This window comes from Schistocerca cancellata, chromosome 10, assembly GCF_023864275.1.
Source record: "Schistocerca cancellata isolate TAMUIC-IGC-003103 chromosome 10, iqSchCanc2.1, whole genome shotgun sequence".
Lineage (NCBI taxonomy): Eukaryota > Metazoa > Arthropoda > Insecta > Orthoptera > Acrididae > Schistocerca > Schistocerca cancellata.
In genome coordinates this window covers 18906029-18933565 of record NC_064635.1, presented here as the reverse complement: position 1 = coordinate 18933565, position 27537 = coordinate 18906029, and the positions used below count along the sequence as shown (strand labels likewise).

The 27537-nt window shown below is 40.9% G+C and overlaps 2 protein-coding genes across 2 annotated transcripts in view; both read left to right on the top strand.

The window, feature by feature from the left end:
• Positions 1-1641, top strand: part of LOC126106800 (uncharacterized) — a 119578-nt gene extending 117937 nt beyond the window's left edge. The window contains exon 7 of the mRNA XM_049913191.1: positions 7-1641. Coding sequence (XP_049769148.1) covers positions 7-1493 — 1487 coding nt within the window. The 3' untranslated portion in view covers positions 1494-1641. The remainder of the gene's footprint in view (positions 1-6) is intronic.
• A 12588-nt stretch (positions 1642-14229) lies between these two features.
• Positions 14230-20902, top strand: LOC126106722 (V-type proton ATPase 116 kDa subunit a 1-like). Its single transcript, XM_049913102.1, has 5 exons — positions 14230-14244; positions 14415-14531; positions 14713-14820; positions 14956-15119; positions 20806-20902. The coding sequence occupies exons 1-5, from the start codon at positions 14230-14232 to the stop codon at positions 20900-20902; spliced, it is 501 nt and encodes a 166-aa protein (XP_049769059.1).
• Positions 20903-27537: the final 6635 nt, after the last annotated feature.

The window sequence follows — 27537 nt, the reverse complement described above, 5'->3', positions numbered from 1 at the left end:
TTGCAGGCGAGGAGTGGCAGCTGGAGGACAAAAGCAACGCTACGCTGTCCGTGGACACTGGCTGCATGCAGCTGTTGGCCAACGCCCTGGACCACCCCACGTGCCCACTGGAAGACCTGCCTCCGGAAACCATTAAGCGGCGCGAGCAGTGCCGTGTGCAGCTGTGGCACGACCTGTCGCAGGGCTCGCCCCACGTACCCGTCACCAGCTACCTCGCCTACACGCAGAGGGCCAACGTCAACCTCTGCCTACTCGCCTGGATGACTGTCAACTCGGTCAGCATTTGCCAGGACGTCCCCTTCAGTATGATTCAGTCTGTGCGCGATGCCCGCTGCGTTTTCGGTGGTCCTGACGACCAGCCCTGCCCGCAACTCAACGCAACCGACGCCGTCTGCTCTGTTTGCAGGGCTATTCTCCTGCTGAAGTGTCGCGACTTTGCTTCCACAAGTTATCTCGAGGCATGTCGCGCCCCCATGGACCACCGTGGATTTTACTCACCGTACTGTGGATATTATGTACAGGGCAAAGACAAGCCGACAAACAGAATACTGACCTACAAAGACAGTCTAAACAGTGGCACCTTGAAGTACAAGGATTTTAAAATCGAGGGCTTAGAACCTTTAGAAATAACATTTGTAGCAGTGAATATTCTCTTCCGATTTTTGACTGCCGCAGTGTACGTGTACCTTCCCAATTTACGTAACTTGCCTGGAAAGATATTCTTGTCCTTTCAGATAACAGGTATGGTCCAGATCTTGTTTTCTGAGGTCTTGTATCGTATGGCGGGTGTCCCTGACTTATCTACGACGGTGCAGATCGATAGCGCACTAACTCTTCTGAACTGTATCTGGCTCAACTCATTCTGCTACCAAATGTACGCATGCGTTCGTCACCTCACGCTTCCTAGCAACCTAGAACGTGCTGAAGTGAGGAAGGTATTCTGCCGTCACCTGTTGTGTTCGCTAATACCCTGGAGCATAGTACTGGTGGCAACCATTGCTTTGGAAAGAACGAGCGAATATTACCTGTTGCACAGTCGTATAATATTCATCGTGGGAATTTCTCTGTCAGTAACTTACAATATGGTTTGTCTTGGACTGGTGGGATACATGTACCGACGTAATCGGAATTCCATGCGGCAGCTCAAAATTTATAGTAAAGAGACGTTTGGCTCAAAGACACTAATTCTTTACATGTCAGCTAAGACAGTCACTTTAAGTGGCATAGGCACGGTTGTTAGAATTGGCTTCCACCAGGCGCAAGGCATAGCGCAGTACGTGTACTACGTCCATATAGCCACGATGTTACAGGGTCCACTGCTTTTCGTTTTATTCGTTTGCAACAATGCAACTCTCCCACTGCTCAGGGAGAGACTACTAGCACGGTGGAACCCCGATGTCATCGGTCCAGGACAAGAATTGTGTTCATCGGCCGAGAGAAATCTGGCGAAGAGAGTCAATGTACAGGCCGAGGCTGCGGAATCCACATTGTAATCTCCACGAGTGGTTTTTTTTTTTTCCAAGGATTGTCTTCGTTGTGCTAAACCCTGTCATAAGTTATCAATGTAGAAGCTAGCTGGTTTGACAAAATTACTGTGATTCATGTAAAACTGCTTCCCTATTTTCTAATATGATCTTCATTTCTGCAATGACATTAAATAATTAATAAATAAAATGAAATCTATATGAAAATAAGATGTAAGTCTCTATTTCTTCTACCCAACAGGTGAAAGATTTACACATATATACCTTATTAACGTGCACTTCACAAATTAAACAAGAAAAATTTTGTGATATTGGACTGTGTCAAAGACGAAGATAGTACAAGAACTTAATGTTAACCGCGAATTACTTTAAGCATCCTCTGTAAAGTGAAGGCAACAGAATCTACTCTTAGTATACACTTACAAGAACTTCGTCCTTTCTGCAGATACTTGCGAAGCTTTTAACGCACGCCTATTTTTATCTTACGTTTAAAATTACATTGAGGCTTTGTAAATAACTGATTGCCCAGTCATGGCTCATCTGATTTCTCTCACTGTATATGGAGAAACCTGAGATTCTGTCTTCGACTGTCTAGAAATTACCCTTTTCTGTCAGTTTCTTATAAATGTTGTGTGACATAAAAATCCAACTTGAAACGAAATTATTCATTGCGTGCCTGCTTGCACTGATATGAAAAAAATCATGGGATACCTTCTAACACCGTATCGGGCCTCCTTTTGCTCGATATAATGCAGCCACACGACCTGACATGGACTCAACAAGTCGTTTGGAGTCCCCGCAGGAATACTGAGCCATACCGCCATAGGTCTGCCGATGGCATTGTAATTCTGTTGGAGAGAGCAAAGGACCTGAAGAGCAGTTGAACTGAACAGTGTCGTGAAAGGAGGATATAAGATGAACATCAACAAAAGCAAATCGTGGATATTGGAATGTAGCTGAATTAAATCAGGTGATGCTGAGGGAATGACATTAGGAAATGGGACACTTAAAGGAGTAAATGAGTTTTGCTATTTGGGAAGCAAAATAACTGCTGGTGATGGTCGACGTTGAGAGAATATAAAATGTAGACTGGCAATGACAAGGAAAGCGTTCCCGAAGAAAAGAAGTTTCTTAACATCGAGTACAGTTTTAAGTGTGAGGAAGTCTTTTCTGGTAGTATTTGTATGGAGTGCAGCCATGAAAATGAAACATGGATGATAAATAGTTTAGACAAGAAGAGAATAGAAGCTTTCCAAATGTGGTGCTATAGAAGAATGTTGAAGATTAAGGGGGTAGATCACGTAACTAATGAGGAAGTACTGAACGGAATTGGGGAGAGGAATTTGTGGCACGACTTGACTAGATGAAAGGATCGGTAGGTGGGACATGCTCTGAGGCATCAAGGGATCACCAGTTAGTATTGGACGGCAGCGTGGAGGGAGACCAAGAGATGAATACACTAAGCAGATTCATAAGGATGATGGACGATGGTTGCACAGAATAGAGTAGCATGGAGAGCTGAATCAAACCAGTTTCTGGACTGAAGACCAAAACAACAACAACAGTCTCTATAACAGTTCATATTTGCGAGATTATTACCGCTGCAGGATTTTGTGTACGCACTGACCTTTCAATTATGTCCAACAAATGTTCAATGGGATTCATGTCGGGCGATCTAGGTGGCCAAATCATATTCTCGAATTGTCCAGAATGTTCTTCAAACTAATCGCCAACAGTTTTGGCCCGGTGACATTGTGCATCTTTGTTTGGGGACATGAGGTCCAAGTACGGTTGTAAGTGGCCTCCAAGTAGCCGAACATGACCATTTCCAGTTAATGATGGGTTCAGTTAGACTAGAGGACCCAGTTCATTCCATGTAAACATAGCCCACACCATTTTGGGGGCACCACCAGCTTGTCTAGTGCCTTGTTGACAACGTGTGTCCATGGGTTCGTGAGAATTGCGCCACATTGTAATCCCACCATCAGCTCTTACCAACTGAAACCGGGACTCATCTGACCAGGCCACAGTTTTCTAGTCGTCTAGGATCCAACCGATATACCCAAAAGCCCAGGAGAAGCATGCTATTACCAAAGGCACGTGGGTTGGCCGTCTGCTGCCATAGCCCATTAACACTTTTCGCCACGCTATCGTAACGGGTCCATCCGTCGTAGATCTCACATTGATTTCTGAGGTTATGTCACGCAGTCCTGGTTGTGTGTTAGCAGTGACAACTCTACGCAATCGCCGCTGCTGTAGGTCGTTAAGTAAAGACATTCTGCGTTCGAAGTCTATTAATAACCGTGGCGCGCCCTAATCACGTCGAAAACCATACGAATTGCCTGAGTACACATGATAGCTCCGCCAGTACACTGTCCTTTTATTCCTCGTGAACGCGATACTACAGCCAAATGTACGAGGGCAGTTCAATAAGTAATTCAACACTTTTTTTTTCTCGGCCAATTTTGGTTGAAAAAACCGGAAATTTCTTGTGGAATATTTTCAAACATTCCCACTTCGTCTCGTATAGTTTCATTGACTTCCGACAGCGCTGTACGGAGCTGTTAAAATGGCGTCTGTAACGGATGTGTGTTGCAAACAACGGGCAGTGATCGAGTTTCTTTTGGCGGAAAACCAGGGCATCTCAGATATTCATAGGCGCTTGCAGAATGTCTACGGTGATCTGGCAGTGGAAAAAAGCACGGTGAGTCGTTGGACAAAGCGTGTGTCATCATCGCCGCAAGGTCAAGCAAGACTGTCTGATCTCCCGCGTGCGGGCCGGCCGTGCACAGCTGTGACTCCTGCAATGGCGGAGCGTGCGAACACACTCGTTCGAAATGATCGACGGATCACCATCAAACAATTCAGTGCTCAACTTGACATCTCTGTTGGTAGTGCTGTCACAATTGTTCACCAGTTGGGATATTCAAAGGTTTGTTCCCGCTGGGTCCCTCGTTGTCTAACCGAACACCATAAAGAGCAAAGGAGAACCATCTGTGCGGAATTGCTTGCTCGTCATGTGGCTGAGGGTGACAATTTCTTGTCAAAGATTGTTACAGGCGATGAAACATGGGCTCATCACTTCGAACCTGAAACAAAACGGCAATCAATGGAGTGGCGCCACACCCACTCCCCTACCAAGAAAAAGTTTAAAGCCATACCCTCAGCCGGTAAAGTCACGGTCTTCTGGGACGCTGAAGGGGTTATTCTGTTCGATGTCCTTCCCCATGGTCAAACGATCAACTCTGAAGTGTATTGTGCTACTCTTCAGAAACTGAAGAAACGACTTCAGCGTGTTCGTAGGCACAAAAATCTGAACGAACTTCTCCTTCTTCATGACAACGCAAGACCTCACACAAGTCTTCGCACCCGAGAGGAGCTCAGAAAACTTCAGTGGACTGTTCTTCCTCATGCACCCTACAGCCCCGATCTCGCACCGTCGGATTTCCATATGTTTGGCCCAATGAAGGACGCAATCCGTGGGAGGCACTACGCGGATGATGAAGAAGTTATTGATGCAGTACGACGTTGGCTCCGACATCGACCAGTGGAATGGTACCGTGCAGGCATACAGGCCCTCATTTCAAGGTGGCGTAAGGCCATAGAATTGAATGGAGATTACGTTGAAAAATAGTGTTGTGTAGCTAAAAGATTGGGGAATAACCTGGTGTATTTCAATGATGAATAAAACAACCCCTGTTTCAGAAAAAAAATGTGTTGCATTACTTATTGAACTGCCCTCGTATATGTGCGTATTTCTACCACATGACGTTTGTCACCTTAGTGTACTTACGTATTTTTTTAATTTAATTTACTGATGTTATCTGAAAGGAGCAATGGCCTTGCCGCAGTGGATACACTGGTTCGCGTGAGATCACCGAAGTTAAGCGCTGTGGGGCGTGGACGGCACTTGGATGGGTGACCATCCAGCCACCATGCGCTGTTGCCATTTTTCGGGGTGCACTCATCCTCGAGATGACAACCGAGGAGCTACTCGACCGAATAGTAGCGGCTTCGGTCAGGAATACCATCATAACGACCTGGAGAGCGGTGTGCTGACCCCACGCCCCTCCTATCCGCATCCTCCTTGGCGGATGACACGGCGGTCGGATGGTGCCGGTAGGCCACTCGTGGTTTGAAGGGGGAGTGTTTTTTCTTTTTATCTGAAAGAGGTGCATTTTACACATGTCTGAAGAAGTTGTACCTGTGGATGTTTTTCATTTTAAATGCTGAGTCCAGAGAAATTAATATCATTGCAAAATGAGAGGTACAGGGAAGTAGAGATGGGCAAACTGAAACACGTAAATGTTTCGAAACAAATGAAACAGTACAATGTAATGTTTCGATACGGTGTTTCGAAACAGTGAAACAGTTTGTGTTTTGTAATCTAATAAACCTACACATTTTATCATCTTGAATGTCTACTGTATAAGTATGTCTATATAAACACAAATGAGGTGCGAGAGCGCTAATCATAACGCAGAAAGTACGAAACTATCACTTAGGCGTCTTGGCAGTTTCGTATTTCCTGCAGCAAATGCGCTGCTTTTGTGTCGTGTGACTTTCATACTTTTCAATTGGCTGAGGAAAGCCTTAGCTGAAGACAGAAGAACCACCACGAACGGAACTGGAGGTGGGAGCAAACTGCAGAAACAACAGATATGCTACTGGGATTCCCACATTCCATTAGTATGGCTAATACACCCATCCTGCTAATTTCCATGCACACAAAGGGAATCATTGTGGATAATAGACACAGTGACTATAGACTCACAAATAACGCCAAATAATTCGAATAAATAACAAAATATAACAGAAAAAAATTTTCTGTTTCAAGGTGTTTCGAACCATACTATAAATTTACGATGCTTCCCGTTCACCATTACACTATCAGTGATATGTCAAACAGATTGCTTGCAATTATACCTACATCAAATTTATGTACATGTCTAATAACTGTCACTCTACGCCTTTTTTTATTTGAAATGTTGTAGTCTTACTTGCGTTTCTTAATATGAGTACTGTACATGAACAGAGAAGCGTATGTTATAAAAAAAGTGTAATTTAACTGAATGATTTTCACATATTTATTATTTTGAATGCGAATAGTATGCGTTTTTTATTGTTTGGTTAGTGTTTATGAAGCAGATGTTACGCAATTTCGGAATAGGACAGTCAGCTAGAAACGAAGCTTTATTTTCGGATATCTTAAGCTTCATGCTATTGCTTATCAAAAGATTTCGACACTCTTGAAAGTGTTTCATGAAGTGGTATGTTGTGTTTCAGTACCTGTGCCGAGCCCGAATCTCGTCCGACACAGAGCGGAATGAAACATCACTGTTTCGATACAATTAGTCCGTTCCAGGCGCAGGTGGACTGAAACAGTTTTATTTTGAAACAACGATACAGTTTCTGTGTCTGGCTCGAGATCCGAGACAGGGGCGGAATGAAACACCACTGTTTCGAAACAGTGAACCATAGCCGTTCCGAAACACTGAAACAGTTCCAGGTATCGATACACTGTATCGAAACATAGAAACAGTGGCCAAGTCTACAGGGAAGCGAAGACAATTAGTCAGTAGTGTGTTGAGGAAGGTGTAAAAGCTTGACCTGCTTGAGCTGGTTGGTGGTTCGATTGAAAAAGCAGACGCACTTCGTCCCATCCTCTCTTATTTAAAAAGAAATTGTGTCAAACATTTTACTTTTTATGTTGTGTACGACATTCCAATAACTTGGCAAGCGCCATTCTTATCTTTTAAAGAATCAAGGTATGTCGGATACAATAAAGAAATAGAATCTGCTGCTAATTTCCAAGTCAGTGCTTGAGATAACCTAGGAACAACCTTAAGATAAGAACGACAAACAGGAGGATGTAGGTTGAAGTAGTAACTTGGAGATGAATCGAATCGTATGACAGTCTGTCAGCCAACTACTTGAAGTTGGATGGATGCAAATGTGCCAATGGCATAGGAGCCTCTGTTCTTAGTTAATGTCTTGTTTTGACAGTTCCACGCTGTTCACCACAAGGGTGTAACTGGTTCATCTCTGACTCCTAAATGGCTGGGGCAGTCACTAGAGAGGCAACTTGTTATCCAGACTAGGCTGTGCATAATGCCATACACTGAAGACATGTAACTCTGTGAAGTCCAGTTCCAGTAACACAGCTTGATGGTCGCCTGGGAGTGGACTTGTATCAGGCAATCTACCTGTTATCATTCTTATACCTGGAATGGAGCTTCGCTAAGGAATACCTGTCCATCAGCTATTTACTGTTCTCAGTTTGTTATCGTCAACGTACCTTCTGGCTGTGCGTTTGTTCGTTCTCATTTCTTCATTTCCCTTCGTTCTCCTCTTCCACATATCATGCAACAAAGAAACAGAACTATTAAGAGCAATTACTCAGTTCTAGTAATAATAATGTTGTCCCAATACTTCACACTAGTATATTTTAATAAATGGTCAATAGAAATAAAGCAAAATACAAGTGAAGGCAGGACTGTGCCTGGCACAATCACTGGACGTGCACGTGCCAACTGTCTCACAAGTTTCACTGTAATGATTCGTTCCTGTTGTGCCCAAATAAAAACTGGAAGGTAATAAGAGCTTAAATATTACACGTGGAACGAGCATTACGTGCCACTTATTGTAAACATGCTTACAACACAGCTAACAAGAGGCCATTACCCAGAGCAATGTGAGGTGATTCAACATATTCAAACTAACCAATGGTGGAGCACAGCTAACTACATAATTATTTACACAAAACAATTTCAGTATCATTGTTCACCCTTCTAACACCCATTGTTACTCACTGTAGCCACTAGAACGATCAGGGCCTGTAAAGAAAAATCTGTATCTGGTACAGTAAAGTAGAACAAATTAAACGAGTCATTCCTCGACCTGTCGGGAAGAAAACAATCATTGAGCACATAGTATACATAAAAAAATGTCACCACCTATCTATGACTCTTAGTCGTAATAAGAGAGTGTCAAGCGATATCAGAATGCCATAGTACTCGTTGGGTATATCAACAAAATGTGTTCTTAGTAACAAAATAATTTATATAACACCATACATAGGTGACACATGTATCATCTATATTTTGATAGCCATAGAAAACAAACTACACTGCTAAAAAAATTATTACTTACGCATAAACCTACAAAATTGTAGCATTATCATTTCAGTACATGTATCACATAGGAGCAACCGAAATAAAATGTTCAAACGCACCTACGTTCTGTATTTTAATTTAAAAAACCGAACTGTTACCAACTGTTCGTCTAAAATTGTGAGCCATATGCTTGTGACTATTACAGCGCCATCTATCACAAACCGAAAAGAGTGGTCCATCTAAAACATTCATATTTCTTTACGTACTACGCGAACATGTAATAAAAATGGGGGTTCCTATTTAAAAAAATGCAGCTGATATCCGTTTGACCTATGGCAGCGCCATCTAGCGGGCCAACCATACCGCCATCTGGTTTCACCTTTCAAGCTAGACAAGTTTCGTTCTTTGTAGTTTTTTCGTTTGACGCTTATTTCGTGATATATTTGTCCCGGTCACGGTTTATGGACAGCCATGTGTATCACTGTAGCTCATCACACAACACTAATGGCTACCCAGCTACACCATTTCAGAGGTGCTCAATCAGAGTCGCTGGACCCTAACAATCTGCCCTTTCACAAAATTGCTTAGGTCAATGTATTTTTTTTCATTTGCAGCCTGTATTGTTGCTAGTTGTAGATCGAGAATGATAGTTATGGAAGAGGGTCCTGTACTCAGCGTGCAGTGCTTGTAAAAGTGCAAAGAGAGTGCAGAGATTTTCTTTAGAATAGAAGCCTCAGAATAGAAGCTTCAGAATAGAAGCTTCAGAATAGAAGCTGTCTTTACACTGGGGTCTTAAGGACTGGTCATCTTAAATTTTTGGCAGACTTGTAAGATTTGAAGGTCAGTGCCAGGACAGGAGTTTCGTAAAGCAGTAAGACATATAAAAAAATTTAAATGTCCTTTTAAAATTAGATGATTTCTGGGCACTAACAAGTATAAAGCAAGTATAATTTAGCAACAAAATCACTGAAAGATTGGTTCAGATCTTGGCATCCTGTTTTTTAAATATCACATTAATTGAAAAAAGAAAATGGAAATTAACATTTATTGAATCATACAAGGTTTAAAACTTTGCTTCTGCCTTTTTCCCCCCAAATATTTGACGCTTTAATGAAACAAATTGGTTACACATGACGTAACAGGTGATAGACAGAGGGAGCAATGTCTGGAGAATACGGCGGGTGGGTAGGACTTCCCATTTTAACATTTCAAAGTTTGTGACCTCCTTTGAAACGAGGGGTCAAGCATTGTCGTGCTGTAAAATCACTTTATCGTGCCTCTCCATGTATTGCGGCAGTTTCTTTTAATGCTCTGCTCAGACACATTAATTGCATTTGATAACGAGCACCTGTGATTGTTTCACTTTGTTTTGACACCTCATACTACACGACGCCGAGCTGGTCCCAACAAATGCAGAGTGTGATTTTGGAGTTGCGAACATTCGGTTTGGCCATCGACATGGAAGCCGGGATATTCCCATGATTTTTTGCATTTAGGGTTATCGTAATGAACCCACTTTTTGTACCCGGTCACAATGCGATGCAGAAATCCTTTCCGTTTTTGTCTCTGAAGCGACTGCTCACAAACACACAAATGCCGTTCAACGTCTCTTGGTTTCAGCTCACACAGAACCCAAGTTCCTTCTTTCTGAATGATGCCCATAGCCTTAAGACGTTTTGAAATGGCTTTCTCTGTCACCCCCCCCCCCCCCCCACTACTCGTGCCAATTCTTCTTGAGTTTGACGCTAGTCTTCACTCGGCAATGTCTCCAATTCTGCATCTTCGAAAACATTCTCTCTTCCACCCCTCTGCCGGTCTACGACGATAAAATCACCGTTCTTGAAGTGTTGAAAGCACTCAGGACACGTTCTTTCACTAATAGCGTCCTTACCATATGTACTTGGGAGCATTCGATGAGGCTCAGCTTGTGTTTCCTTCATATTGAAGCACAATCGTAACACCACCTGCAAATGAGGAGAATTAGGCTCATAAACTGACATCTTCAATCAAGAACAACTTTACGATGCAGACAAAAATCGACTAATGTTTGAATGAGGCTTTGTTGACTGAGGTCCAAGCTAACTGCCTGACGTCGGCAATCTGTTTCTTTCGTCCGCTACTTACCATTGTCGCCACCTAATGGCAAACTTTTTATATTTAATTAGTGTTAGTGTGAAAATGGATAAAAATTGATACATATGCAAAATACTTTTTGTTAAATGATAAAAAAATTATATACTCCATGGCCATAAACCACCAAGATACAGGGTGAACTCCAGAAGTGGTTTCTTTACTTAAACGTCCACACTATATATATGGCTCCATGCACTGGCAGAGAACAACTGTGGGCAGGTAGATGTGACACACTTCAAAGGTGGGTAAACTTTTTGCGTTTCTACCGTCTGGAAGTACTTTAGATTGATCAGCCAAGCTGACTAAAGAAGCTAAGATTGGGTGTTTGTAAATCCAGGGACAACCTTGTCAAATGGAAATTTTCCAGTGGAATGACACTGTAAAATGTGGAGGACAACAAAGAATGGATCACCTGTGCCACTGCTTATGCTGCCCTGAGTTGTGCAGTCATGTAGTGATGGATAGCTGATGAAGACTGAAGGCAGTGGAGTTGCTGTGGCCCAGTTGTGGGCCAAGATCATGTAGTTGATTATGTAAACCATGTAATTTGTGGTTTTAGTGGTATCACATAATATGGTAGAATTTTGTATAGCTTCTGGCTTGAGTAAATAAATAAACCTCTAGATTCAAATAATGTTTTGTTTTTTCCAACTGATGTTTCACATTTGTGTAACAACATTTAATTTGTGAGTACTTGGATTTTCATGCAGATAGTAATTAAAAATAAATAAATAAATTTTTATTAACAAATTTGAGTCCATATTATTTGGTAACTATCATTTCTGTTAGTTAATTAATGAGAAATTCAGAAAAGTAAGAATGAATGTTATGCTTCTAGTGAGATTCAAAAAATCATCATGATTATAGTCTGCTTATGCTTTGCACTTAGCTGCCAACAAATTTGTGAATAAAACATAAATGTCTCGTATTTAAGAATGCTTGGAAAGCATCTAGTCTTCAAATGAGATTTTTTAAAAATTGGCTTGGACCCCTTAAGGAAATGGAGTTTCAGATCTCATTTGGCTGTCTTGCTGTAGGTATGCATTGATGATTTCTTCAAAGCAACAGCAAATATTTGTAAGACTTGACACGGAACTGACTGTTGTTAATAAACAGGGGGCTGCTCATCATAAAAAAAAGCTGGAAACCGTGATTTTGATGCACCAATCGATTGTTAGTACATGTCTACAAGTGTCTCTCCCTCATGCTGTGTTGAGTACTTGCGTGTGTCATTATGTTTGAGTGAGTAAGACGAGCACATGTGTTTACTGACTAGATGAGTACAACACACACAAACAAAAAAAGTTCATGGAAAACATGCGCAAGACTGTTAGTGTAAGAGATTGTCTGGAAGTATTTTGGTAAAATCTCCAGCAAAGTGTACAATGCAAAACTTAGTGGCAAAATGGTACCAAACAGGTACTGTAGTGCATAAAAACTGTAATCCCACATCAGTCTTACTATGATAATTTTCTGTGCCAGATTTATTTTGCCCAGACTGTAGATCTCATTGTGTATGGGTTGTTGAACCCTAACCTCTGTTCTTTCCATATCTCTGTTCATCCTTAGTTGTTCCTAGACACAAGTGATCTTCTCATTTTGCAAGTTGCGATTGGTATCATGGAAGTAACTGTTAACTTGCTCAGAGCAGGATTAAGAGAATGAAGCTGTGATGTGTAGGTTTTCTTGATGCATCAAAATTGATACATCCCATGTTACCCAATCATATTTTACAGCTTGTATGTATTTGTAGTTTACTGGAATTCTCTCACTAATTTCATCAGTTCCATGTGTCATAGAAAATATATATGTGACAGGGTGCTCAGTAAGAGAGTTAATTAAATATAAACCAGAATTTTCTTAAGTTTATTTAAGCTTTAGAAAAATTCATACACACAAAATTACTTTTCTGTGAGGTCAACTGACTTGGAAACACATTTTTCCCTGTGGTTAGACAGTGTCTTGATCTGTTTCTGTAAAATGAATGTGGCTGTGGCAGCAGCCAGTTGTCCATGAAAGCTTTGACAGCACCATTATTGTCAAATGTGTGCAGACTGCTTTTTTTAGTGGTCCAAACAAATGAAACATGTGGGGCGTTAAGTCCAGACTGTAGAGAGCATGTTCTACTGTGGTCCACAACAGTTTCTGAATTTTTTGTTGAGTTTGGGCAGCTGTGTTCAGTCAAGCATTGTCATGATGTTTTGTTTGGTCCAGTAGCAATTGGAGCAACTGTTATTCAGTGGTTGTCTTCAGTAAGCTGGCTAACAGTGTGAATGTTACGTCATGCTAGTCCTTGTGCAAAGTTGGTGAGCTGCCTTCTCAATTGCTTCTTGTCCTGATACAAATGTTTGTGCCATGCATACTCTTGAGCCTTTCTCAGGGTGTTGTCTCTGAAATGTGCTGCAAGTCTTTCCAAAAAGTTGAACAGTTTTACAACCTTTATTGTGACAAACTTTATTATAATGTGTTGTGTAACAGAGGACACTACCTTTCGCTCTGACGTTACTGTTTCTTCAGTCAATCTAGCTGTGGAGAACAGCCATTGGAAACCAAAGCAACAACGAGGAGAGATTGCACCACTCTCTGTTTACAAAAAGGCACACAAAACAAAATTCCGGTATATATTTGATCCACCCTTCAACTTACTTTCTGATGGTGAAATTCTGAGTATCACTGATAGAAGCACTTGAAGCGGAAGAAGAATAGGAAGAAGAAGAAGAAGAATAAGAAGAAGAAGATATCACACACTTCCAGAACTTCTGTATTCTTTCTTTAGGAGGGCAGTTAGATAGGGTGGACAAAGTTGAAGTGAGGGCAGTGTCTGAGGCCAGGTTGTGAACGACCTAGCTGTTGAGAAAAAGATGAAACAAAGGTTAGCGAGAAAGCAGGTAAAAGAGTGAGTAGAGTTAGTAGTAGTGTTGGATTGTCACACTTTCCCTTCAGTATGATGCTGCTGTAGTGCCTACCTTTGACTTCCTACTTTCTCCAACATCTTTCATCTCTGCCTCATATCACGCTTACAATAGGTGGGTCTGAGCAAGCTGCCACTCCTTTCCAGCCTTCCCAAACTAATGCCACTTTCATCTCTAATGAAGGAACTCATATGTTCCCCACACTTGTAATAGTTTTCTATTCTTTTAAGTTTATCCATCAGCAGTACTTTGTATTTTGCCAGCTGAAGCTATGTTTTGGTGATGATTTTCTGAATTGAATTTTCTTTTTGGTACATAGTGTACATGTGTTAATTTTGATGTTAGTTTTCATCAGCATCCATTTGAGTAATTCACATATCACTCTCATATTTGTTTTACAATAGAATATTGACTCCATGTTTATTAAACAGGTGATAAGGCAAATTTATTTACATAGCTCCATTTCTGTTCTCCAGGTATTCCAAAAATTCCATTAACATCATATGTGAGTTCGTCCCACAGATAACTTTTTGATCTTCTTGTTCCTCTACATGTGTATCTTGGTGTTTTTCAAATGGGTGAGCTATGGACCGACATTTGGTAAGTGAGAATTAAATTTTTGCCATTTTGAAATTCTACTATAGTAGACAGCATTTGTGATTACAGTGGAGGTTTTGTTAAAGTCGTCTTGGTTTTCACTTTCAGAGCATTAGAGTAAATTTATAGCTTGTGATTTGATAGATTACTAAACACAACCTTTCCTTTTTCAGGTTTCAATAGCAGGCCCTGTGTGTGCTCCATCAATGTTAATCACTTTCATCAATATGGTATTGTTCAAAGGTAGTGTTCCTCCCAAAGGTTGTGATGAGTTCATGTATAGTGGACAGGTGAGGAAGAGTGGAAAAAAGTTTCATTGAATTTGTTTGGTTTCACTCTACATTATCTTCAGTCTGACCTCAAATAGAATTAATCTGTGTTTTCAAACAAGCACTGGAAAGTAATTTCACCAGTTTCGCATTTTTCCGTTACTTTTAGTTTATGCAATTTTTTCTTTCTTCTGTATTGCAGAAAGGCTTGCAGAGGTTCTTTGTTGTTCTTGCTCTACTGTGTGTTGCTTGGATGCTTCTTGCAAAACCCATTGTTTTGATAATGAGGCACTGCAAAGCCCACCAAACGGTGAGTAATAATCTGTACCTCCTGCAATGTTTTGAGGCATTTGACACATTTGAGGGTAAATATCTCGCAGGAGATGATACTGTGTTGAGTCAGTTTGCTCTTTCATTTAACAGACAATCTTCTGACCTTCCCCAGCTTTCAAGCCACCCCGTACCTGCAGAGAATGGCATGGATGCGAAGGTGGGATCGATGTCAGGGACAGCACACAAGGACGGTGCAGATGGGGCTCCCGCACCACGGAGCAGTGAAGACCACGACCTGGGAGAAATCTTCATCCATCAGGACATCCACACGACAGAGTACATGCTAGGCTCTGTCTCTCATACTGCCTCTTATCTGCGACTATGGGCACTGTCACTGGCACATATCCGTAAGTATAAGTGGCTATCTTTTACTTGTTTTTCAAATAATTTATTTCACTATGGCAATATATTTTAAATATAGAGTAGGAGAAATTATATTTTATAGAGGTGCCACTGAAAGTAATAAACTTTGGTGGCACTTAGTCTAATGAGAGGTCCTTCACTTCACATTGTCACCTATGAAATTAAATTTGAAAACTGTCTACAGATGAGATGCATAATGCCTTCCCCAGTGCAGTGCATATTGGTGAGGGAGCACCTTGCTTATTTCACCAGATATCATCAATTTGGCATTTTTGTAACTTACGAGGGGACTGAAAGTCAGTGTTGGGATGTAAATTCCTTAAGCAGAACAATACATCACTTCAGAGTTGTGTGTTTTGGAGTTCTACATGTTGAGCTTTTCCACAAAGCCACCAAGCTGATAAGCACAGACTCACTGGATGGGAAACAATTTTTCCTTACTTTCTTAAAATTCCATATTTATTATAGAACAGAAGTTTATTGCCTCTTAACCTACAGTTTCAAGCTATTGACTTAATTTACAGGAGATTTGTCAAAACACAAAAACTGGTTTATACTTTTCCTTATAATATCAGTAATATATGGTACTGAATAATTAATTAAGCAATTAATTTTTAAAAGTTTGTTACTTTTGAAGAAAAATTATTAAGTCCTAAGTACTTATCAAATTTTTAGATTGTCATTTATGAATTCTTCTACAGAATAGTAACATTTTGCACTAGTTTCTCATATAAGGTTTATCAGTTTTTTAAATTTATGCTGAGCAATTCTCATCCTTTAACTTTGTTATAAATTTTCATGGAGTTTGAGCACATAGTTTTAAATGATCGGTGGGCACAAAATTATTTTGATTTCTGGTGTTGCAATCATCTTGAAAATGATTTGCTACAAATAAATCAGGGGTACTGTGTACAAAGATAATCAGCTCATATGTACAGTGAGGGTACACTTAATATGCTAAGAATTTTTAGGATTGGTTGGCATGATTTTCTTCGCCCTACATTGTTCATATTTCTAATGAAGGTTTTCTGAAGTTTTAGAGTTAGACACACATTGTTTGAGTTAACACAAAATACAATGCCATAACTTACTACTGACCCAAAGTAGCTGTGATATACTACTTGTCTTGGGCCCGTACTGGTATCATTTTACAATATCTTCATTGCAAATGCTAGGCTATTTAATTTATTTGCAAGATACTGTATATGTGATCCCCATTATAGATTTTTATCTAGTTGCATTCCTAGGAATTTCACATAGTTAGCTTCCTGAAAATCCTGGTTTCTGTGACTGTCCTAGATATAATATAATTTTGCTTGTTTTGATTTAAACTCCATTAACTCATTCTTTTCCATGTTTAATTTTAACAAATTTAAATCAAACCAGGTATCTAATTTTGTTAAAGTATTTACTACAGATTGTGGAATTTGGTCAGTACCGTTACTTTCAATTTAATGGAAATGTTAAATGGCAAATATTGAAGCATTATTTTAATAAATCAAATATCAAATATCAAATAAAAATGAAATACTTCATTTTAGGGTCCTGTGCCTCTGTTGGCTGAAATGTGTCTAGCTCCAACTACAGCCCCGTATTCAGAGTTTCATTCCTGTCATGCAGCTGTAATCACATTGGACATGTTTTTAACAAGAATCACCCAAGTACAAATCATGGCCCCACCAATGCACTGGCCTTTTGCACCTCCTGTATGTGGTACTGCTGCCGTCTGTGTATGTGCACATCACTGCTCCATGACTTCTGTCGTCTCAGTGTATACAGCAAGTGTAATCTGCTGATGAAATGAGTGGGGTGCCATTTGTCTTTGGTTGATCTGAAGCACTCACTAATTTTATGTCGGTGAGTATCTACACTATCTCGATGCTGTGCTTTCAAAGAATGTGGCCGATTCCATCCGTCACCCTGGGGATATACATTAGAAATGCTGTGACTGGAATTTCTTCTTTGAAGGTCTCATTTTGCCAGGTATTGTGGTTTACCACATTAATCCTTCATGGAACATCCATTGTGTTTCAAAAATTGTCTTGCATTGGAGCTGATGTGGCCTTTTTCACTTGTTAAAAGTATGGTGATCATATGAAGATTCTAGAAGTTACGTAAATACCAAGCTATAACATTACGTTTGCAATATGTGATATAGCACATAGTACAGTATGTTACCGTAAATGATGAGTTATCTGAAAAATCAATTACCTGAATGCTAAATTTTAATGTTTTATTTATTGAGGAAAGGTGTTTGATTTGGTTGACTAAAGTATTCCCTTAAACACCTTGAAAGATGTAGTAGCGGACTGGAAGGACAAAAGAGCTATAAAGGGGCTGTATAAAAAGCAAGAACAGGCACAGAAAATTGTCAGTGAGGAAACATATGAGAGGTGGTAGACAAGGATATTGTTGGAACAACCTGACTGATTAAAACCACGGAACTTTGCTTGGTGTGGGCAAGTCCTTTATGTTATTGAGCTATCCAAGCATGACTCATGCCAGCTCTCACAGCCTTACATGTAAATTTACAGAAGTTCATGTCGGGAGTGTAGTATTATAAAGCAATGAATTGCGGACAGTCAGAAAGAAAGAGAGAGGAATAATCCTGTGGTGCTTTTGAAATATGGTAGTGGAAGAAATACATAAAGTGAAATGGAGTGACAATGATGAAGGAAGATGTGCTTCTAGGAATAGAAGAGGAAAGAAAAGGTATGGAATGATATGAATAAGGAAAATATCTCAGCTAGAATGTATATATTGTAGAAAAATTATCTGCAACAAAGTCATGAAAAGAAATACAGTAAGAAAGGGAGGGGGAGAACAATGACAATCTGGATTGCTGGATGACGTGAAAAATGGATGCAGTTAGCAGGTCAGGGAAAAGGCAGATGCAAGAGGAAAACATCCATTTGATACCTGTCATGATAACATTAGAGGTGTTCCAGCCAGGAAGATCATGATTGTATAAGCTATACAATCATATTAGGTCATCTTGCAGTGTTACTCATCTCCCAGAATTTTCTTTGATTTCTTTCATAGAGTGACATGAAAATTAAGTAATAGTGCTGATAAATAACGCCACCGACACAGCTGAGGTTCTCAGCAAAGAATTACTAGCACAGCAGCATTTGAGGAGATGGTGTCAGATTGCTAGGGGACAGATTTATTAATAAGAACCCATCAAGTTTGAATAACACATTGTGGAATGTGTTTATGCAGCAGTTACACACTGTCAAGTAACTTGTGCAAGTAATGCAGTTAGGTGATTTAGAACTCGGAGTTCTGTCCTGTCAGAATATTGTCTAATACAGTACTGTGATATGTGTATCAAGAGTGGAAGATGTCATTTTGAACTACTGAGAGCTCAGCTTTCTGCAGTTGGGTGTTTTCACAGTTAAGAATTAAATATTCATTTCTGACAGTTTTTATATCTTAGGTAATTTTGATACTGAGGCCCCAGTCACCCCATATAAATCACATAAGACACATGCTTACTGAACCACAAATGAAAGTACTGTACTGTGAGAGCAAAAACTGTAATATGGAAACTTAGACATAATTGTAATTGGAAGTGTTATGCTTTGTTCAGTATTATCTATCATATTTAATAAATTCATAAAATCTGTACAACATGGTATGAATAGTATAAACAGTTCACTGTACCTTTTTTTACTTGTTATAGAGATGCTGTGCATTGTTCTCAAGAAGTTCTTGCCCTTTGTCTTCAGGTATTTTATGTCCAGTAGATTGCTTACTCCATGTATTGAAATGGTTTTCCTGAGGTGCCTGAGGTGCTGTGGAGTATGGTGATGAAGAATGGACTGGTAGTGGTGGGCTGGACTGGAGGCTTTGCCCTGTGGCTGGTATTTGCCTTCTGGGCAGTGCTTACCGTGGGCATCTTGGTGCTTATGGAGGGACTATCTGCATTCCTCCACACATTGCAGCTTCACTGATGAGTGCCCTGTCAAGAGAGTAAATGTTCTACAAACGTTCAGTTAGTAGCCATGGCTATACAGCACAAGCGTAAATTGGTCATAAGCAGTTGTAAAGTGTCAGCATGAGTATTGAATTTTTGAAACAACTGCCCATTATTAAATTAGTTGAAATGTAAAGTGAACAGCAGAAAGAGTAAAGGTGTCCCATCACTGCGTAATAGGGGCATTCAGCGGTAGATGAGCACTTACAAGGAGAGATCCTCAGTGGTGAGATAGACTTTTTGTGAAACCATCTGTATGATGATGTAGGTTATGATACCAGGTATTGCACTTGGTCATTCACCTCAGTGGGACCTAGTCTGAGAGTAATCAATGGAAAAAGAAATCAGAATTTTATGTGACACTCAATAGAATTAAAATATAATAGTATAATATTGGCTGGTTACATGGCGTAACGAATAGGGTAAGGTTGTAGGTTTGAAACTCATAACGGCTTTAAATTTTTATCTAAATGACTTTCATTATTACTTTTATTCCATTAATGGTTTTAAATCTAATTTTTTTCCTTTATCACATCATTTTAATCACTGTGTAAATATTTTCATTTGTACTCTTTTTTTTCCCCTTTGTATCATTCTTTTTCCATTCAGATTTTCTGTGTATGTGAATTTTATTATATTTATAAATTAAAATATTTAAATATTTGACACTGCTGATGTATATGTTGAAAAAAAGCCAAAATAATCTATTTATATTGACTGTGCAGCAATGTCAAAAAATGTGTTTATCACAAGATATGCAATTTTGTGTATGTGTGTGTGTGTGTGTGGGTGTGTGTGGGTGGGGGGCGGGGGGGGGCCTGCAAGACATGCAACTGTCATAAAACATTTTAAAAAACCTGGTGCTTTTGTTGCTGTGACATTAGAAGATTGGAGAACCGATGTGTGTTACATTAAACGGTGTTTGCAATGAGGCAGCGTGCCAGTCACCTTCAGGTGCAAGGGTGCAGAGGACTTCCAACAAGCCTATTTATACGCTGGTAAGGTGCCAGTATAAGGGGTGCTGTGAAGTCATTGGAGGGAAAGTTGACGTCCAGCCACCTTCCAGAGAAATGAAGCACAGATACCGTGCTACACAGTCTATGAGGCTTGTACTGGTTGTTGTGATTTCATCCCCCCATTCAAGCATTTTCGCCAGATTTCTTTTGTGAGAAACACACAAGCTTAACATACTGCCAACATAAGGAGGAGAACAGTCAGTCAAATTCTGTGTCTACTGCCTGCTCATGTTGTTTAAAGCAGGTTGCTCTAAATGACCAGTGGATCTGCTTCCTGTGACACCCTTTCTAAACAAACTCGGAATGGAAAAGACCAAGCTCTGCTTATACTTATAGTCTCGAAAGTTGACATCTTTTAAACAGTAAAATATGATGGTTAAAGATGTCCACTGAGTATTCCGATATACACTGAAATGAGATTTGAAAAACAAATTAATAATTGGCCACCTTCTCTTGCCTCAATAGCTGCTAAGAAATTTCAGCTAGTCAAAAGCTGCTAAGAAATTTCACAGGTGAAGGAGGTGACGTCGTTACGTCCCTTAGAGGATTCTGTAGTTTGCTGAGAATGATGTGAAATAACTGTGCCTTGTGATTTTCTGTGCAGGGTGGAGTTCCAGAGTAAGTTCTATGCTGGTGCAGGATATTCATTCCTGCCATTCTCATTCGAGGCAATCCTGGATTCTGCATCTCAAGCACCGTAGGATTAGAAACGGCAATGAAACCTGTCTTCCTGGCTGTGCACTACTTCTAGTTGCTGAGGTTGACGGTCTCTTCTCATTATGTAGTACTTGTAGATTAATGTAAATGAATTACCTGTAATATTTAGAACATCTCATTATAAACTTTCCAAAGAATGAGACTTTTCCGTCATGACGACTTTTTGTGTAAAGATAAATACCAAAACTTTGGTTGCAATTTGAGAAACTGATGATGATTATGAATAGTGTCTCTGTTAAATTAATTGTACTGGGCAATAACTACAAACTGATGATCTGTTAACATTTCACAGTATTAGAATTCCTGTTCAATTGGTGGCAGACTTTGCACATAATATACATTCAGAAAAGTAATGCCAGTCAGCAAATACCCGGAGTCGGCGTTTTTCCCGGAGTCGGCGTTTTTCCTGGAGACGGCGTTTTTCCCGGAGACATCGTTTTTCCCGGAGACGGCGTTTTTCCCGGAGTCGACGTTTGAAATTCGACATATTGGTCTAGTTTGATATACATCGAATATTTCGAGATATCGATATATTTCGAGATATCGATTTATTTCGAAATATCGATTTATGTCGATATATCGATTTATTTCGAGACCGATATATTTCGAGATATCGATATATTTCGAGATACCGATATGTTCCGAGATATCTATTTCGAGATACCTATCGCGAGATATCTATTTCGAGATATCGACTTATTTCTAGATATCGAATTATTTCGAGATTTCGATTTATTTGGAAATATCGATTTATTTTGAGATACCGATTTATTTCGGGATAACGATTTATTTCGAGAGATAGATATATTAAAGGATATCGATATATTTCCGTATATCGATATATTTCGGGATATCTATATATTTCGAGGTGTCTATATATTTCGAGGTGTCGATATATTTCGAAGTGTCGATATATTACGGGATATCGATATATTTCGAGGTATCTATATATTTCGCGGTGTCGATTTATTTCGAGGTATCGATCTATTTCGAGATAACGATCTATTTCGAGATAATTAAGGCGAGGAGGATAATGTTCAAGGAGCAATGCATTAGGAGTCTATGGAGAAAATGAGAGTTTGGATCTGATGAACGGCATGCTCGGGCAGTTCGTGCAATTAGGTTGCCCACTGCGTAATTCGGACACAGTGATCATTGCCTCTCCCTAGAAACCAGGGGACTCGGGTGCTAATCCTGGTCTGGCACACATTTTCAAAAGTGCCCATTGACTAAAGTCTGTGCCCATTGTCAGCTAATTTCATTGTTTCAGTGTTAAACTGTATTTTGTTCACGATACGCCGTTTAGCTTTTTCATGGATAACAGCTTTGGAAAGCGCACAGGCTGTACAGGTTATATTGATATTCGCTCGTCGTTAGTCCAAGGCAACTATAGTGATTTTTAAACACAGTTGTATTGCATATTAAACCTACATACGTATTTGTGTCCTGTGTTTCTTTACCAAGCACTTCTTCGTAGGTAATTTCCCTATAGTGGTATTTTAAGTATTTATAGCCTGCAGGCTTGGATGAAATATGAAACACATGTCCGAAGTTTCTGTTGATGCTGTAGATACTGTTTTATCCATACTAGGGGCACAAACTCTTCATCTAATACAGGACACAATTTGTCTCGAGATTTAGCAATTTTTCGTAATATAGGCCTAGCTTCGATATATTTTTCTCTAATTCTTGTTTGGATTTAATCTTAAAACACACTAACTCTTCCACCAATTGTTATTACAATATTGAGACAAATTTGCTAAGAACTTGGTAATATGAGCCAGCTTATCAGTGTGATATTACCCTCCCTAGCCTTGATGCATGCACTTATTGTGTTCTGATCCAAGCAGACCCACAACTGTTGTAACTGGACTTTGGTATCTTCTATACTGGTTCTGAGATGGAGTTGACATCTGAGCTCATCACACGTATCTTCTATGGGAGACAGGTCTGGGGATCTTGCTGGTCACATAAGTACCTCAGCAACATGCATACTGTTTGTGGAGACATGTTCCATGTCCAAATGTGCATTGTCCTCTTGAAAACTGGCACTACGGTGAAACTGTGTGAGAGGTAACACAAGAGGACATGGGATGTGCATGAGATTCCTCAGTCACTACCAGCTGTGACTTGCAGTCATACTCAGTGGCTTCCCACACTTGTGAATATTTATTTGTGTAAGGAAGTAACATACCAAGTGTTTGAAAGAATATGAATCACACAAGGGATTAATTTATTACAGGAAATGAGCAGTGCACAATGCATCCAATCAGTATGCTTTTAAGTGTGGCAGAGTGGTACAACTAACATCACAGAAGATATCTTTGTTAGAAGACAAAATGCCACCAGTGAGAATGGAATGTCACCATGCAGTGGGATCACCTTCAGCAGTGGCTGCAGCTGACAGGGTTGTCAGCAGCCACAACCAAGCCAGACTGTCCTCTTCAAGACTCCAGCTAGCACTGCAAGTGTTTAAGAGGTGTATCACCTGGGCTAATAACAATCAGACAGGCATTAGTCTTGAGGGTAATGATGGCTCTTGATTTCACAGCACCCTAGAGGAAGGACACCATTACTACGATCTTTAAACCTGGCCAAGTAAAATCAAAGACGTTAATTTTAGTAGGGCATTTTAACTACTCATAGGTCTCTGAAAATTGTTCATAGTTACACTTCAGTATATTATGATTAATAATAAATAACACTGACTTTGCACTGAATATCACACCCTGAAAAGACCAGTGACACAACTTAAAATTGCAGTACTTGAGGAAACTTGATTTAAAGAATTAATTTTACAAAACTTATTCTGAAATATTATATTTTTTTTATAGTTCAACTAAGTGTTGCTTTCAGTAAATTCAATTATATTTTTCACACACATTGTGTCACTTCACACATATTTTCAGTGACATAAACCAAAGATGCCATTTTTTGACTTGTGTCACTTTTCTTGCTGGGGTGTGATATGTAGGACTATAATTTACAGTTATACTTCTCAATGCCATGTTGAAATCACTGGTTCCACTCTTTTAGCAAAAACCTTAGATGAGAACAGCCACTGTGCAGAGAGGGTGTCCTCTTCAGCTGAGTCACATAAACAATGTTAAGAAAACATCACAAAGTAACAGACATCTTACACCATCACAGAAATGGGACCAGCAAAGCAAGTGAAAGAATTAATTTAGTATGTCACTGTTGATTGCCTTGTTTTTTGTTTGATTATTTAAATATGCCACATTAACTTCCTTAATTACTGCTGAGATACATGTATTCATTTGCAAACCTTTCAAGTAGAACAGAGAATATGCAGTGTCTCTTGTCTTAATATTAACTGGGCTTAACTTTGAGTCATCTTTTGACATTGTTGTTGAGTGTGTCAATTCCATATAATCTTCTATGAAGTGCTGCATTTTCCTAATTTTGCAGAAAGGTTGAAAAATCACCTACATGCCATGCTTGCACAATGTCCTGGCTACCTAGACAGTGATTAGTCCTTATTTTGTAGGAACACTAGAATGATGCTGTCACCTTCCATCTTTTTCGTCTGTCCTTAGCCTGAGTGCGCATTTTACACTCCTGGAAATTGAAATAAGAACACCGTGAATTCATTGTCCCAGGAAGGGGAAACTTTATTGACACATTCCTGGGGTCAGATACATCACATGATCACACTGACAGAACCACAGGCACATAGACACAGGCAACAGAGCATGCACAATGTCGGCACTAGTACAGTGTATATCCACCTTTCGCAGCAATGCAGGCTGCTATTCTCCCATGGAGACGATCGTAGAGATGCTGGATGTAGTCCTGTGGAACGGCTTGCCATGCCATTTCCACCTGGCGCCTCAGTTGAACCAGCGTTCGTGCTGGACGTGCAGACCGCGTGAGACGACGCTTCATCCAGTCCCAAACATGCTCAATGGGGGACAGATCCGGAGATCTTGCTGGCCAGGGTAGTTGACTTACACCTTCTAGAGCACGTTGGGTGGCACGGGATACATGCGGACGTGCATTGTCCTGTTGGAACAGCAAGTTCCCTTGCCGGTCTAGGAATGGTAGAACGATGGGTTCGATGACGGTTTGGATGTACCGTGCACTATTCAGTGTCCCCTTGACGATCACCAGTGGTGTACGGCCAGTGTAGGAGATCGCTCCCCACACCATGATGCCGAGTGTTGGCCCTGTGTGCCTCGGTCGTATGCAGTCCTGATTGTGGCGCTCACCTGCACAGCGCCAAACACGCATACGACCATCATTGGCACCGAGGCAGAAGCGACTCTCATCGCTGAAGACGACACGTCTCCATTCGTGCCTCCATTCACGCCTGTCGCGACACCACTGGAGGCGGGCTGCACGATGTTGGGGCGTGAGCGGAAGACGGCCTAACGGTGTGCGGGACCGTAGCCCAGCTTCATGGAGACGGTTGCGAATGGTCCTCGCCCATACCCCAGGAGCAACAGTGTCCCTAATTTGCTGGGAAGTGGCGGTGCGGTCCCCTACGGCACTGCGTAGGATCCTACGGTCTTGGCGTGCATCCGTGCGTCGCTGCGGTCCGGTCCCAGGTCGACGGGCACGTGCACCTTCCGCTGACCACTGGCGACAACATCGATGTACTGTGGAGACCTCACGCCCCACGTGTTGAGCAATTCGGCGGTACGTCCACCCGGCCTCCCGCATGCCCACTATACGCCCTTGCTCAAAGTCCGTCAACTGCACATACGGTTCACGTCCACGCTGTCGCGGCATGCTACCAGTGTTAAAGACTGCGATGGAGCTCCGTATGCCATGGCAAACTGGCTGACACTGACGGTGGTGGTGCACAAATGCTGCGCAACTAGCGCCATTCGACGGCCAACACCGCGGTTCCTGGTGTGTCCGCTGTGCCGTGCGTGTGGTCATTGCTTGTACAGCCCTCTCGCAGTGTCCGGAGCAAGTATGGTGGGTCTGACACACTGGTGTCAATGTGTTCTTTTTTCCATTTCCAGGAGTGTATTTGTGCTTTTAAGCAGCCATTCCATTGAAATGCTTCTTGTAGGTATTGTAGCTCATAAAGCAACCTCTCTGTTTTGTATCTGGTTTGTGTTCAGTGTACGAGAATGATGAGCACTGCTCTGGATGGAGACAGCTTTTAGTGTTAAAGTAGAGGATTGTGTGGATCTTCTTAATGTATACTGATTGCCCAATTGTACCATCTGCTATCTTCTTAATCAGCATGTCCAGGTAAGGCAGGCAACAATTTGTTCCATTTTCCATGAAGAAAAATATGTTATCATGAGTGCCGTTGAAGTGTTGGGGAAATTCAACCAGTAACACTACCACTCAGTTGTGTTAGTGCAGTTCTATTGAACCAAGTGTTATATCTCAGCTGCTTCTGCTATGACTATTATAGTTTTTCCAAGCACTAGAGTACCACAAAACTGTCGTTTTCCTAATATCTCAACAGTAGTATGGCACCAGGATTTCTTTTTATTATAGTGTTGCATCAAGTACATAACACTCTCACCATCATAACCACATCATTATTGACCAAGGAAAAGTGTGTATTCTTCCACAATCTACTGTTGCAGTTAAAATATTGCTGGCCACTGTTATTTAGTCATAAAGCTGCATCTAACATTTAGTCATAAAGCTGTATCTCACAAGATACTGTCAACTATGTGCAATGAGTATGAAGTGGACTTCCTTGAACTTCCCTTCTAAGTTCTCAGGTGTGTGGGAGAGAGTCTGCATGCAGCCATCCCAGCTCTTGTGGATGACTGTGACATATAACATGGACTCCTGAGCTACAATACCTATGAGAAACATTCCATAGGAATGGCTACTCAGAATCACAAATGAAATGTGCACTCAGGTCTAAGAAGAGACAGAAAAAGACTGAAGACAAGAGCATCATCCTAGTGTTTATTTTGTACACAGGACTAATCTGCACTGAGACTGCCAGGGCGTTTGGAAAGTATGGTGTGCAGATGATTTTTCATTCCTCTTGCAAAATTAGGGAAATGATGAGCTTCATAAAAGACCAACTGAAAATATGAACACTTGGCATATACAGCATTGTATGTGAATGTAGATGACAGTACATTGATCAAACACTACAGTGCATCTTGCCAATAATGCACAGAGCACCCTAGACATTTGAGCATACAATAAACAAAAAAGGAGGAGTGTCAGAGTTTCTATTGTATTGTATGGAACTGGGGATCTAGAAATGACAGAGAGGCTTCGTCCCTGCTGTAGCCTGCAGTGGTACACAACCCCATAACAGGCTACAGCAGTCTACTCACTCCACCGCCACCCCACACCGAACCCAGGGTTATTGTGCGGTTCAACCCCCAGTGGACAGCCCCCCTCGCCCCCCCTCGCCCCCTTCGCCCCCCCTCGCCCCCCCCTTGCTCCACCCCTCGCCCCCCCCCTCGCCCCCCCCCCCCTCGCCCCCAGGAACATATCATACCAGAAGAGTGTAACCCCAGTGTTTGCGTGGTAGAGTAATTATGGTGTATGCGGTACATGTACGTGGAGAAATTGTTTGCGCAGCAATAGCCGACGTAGTGTAACTGAGGTGAAATACAGGGAACCAGCCCATATTCGCCAAGACAGATGGAAAACCACCTTA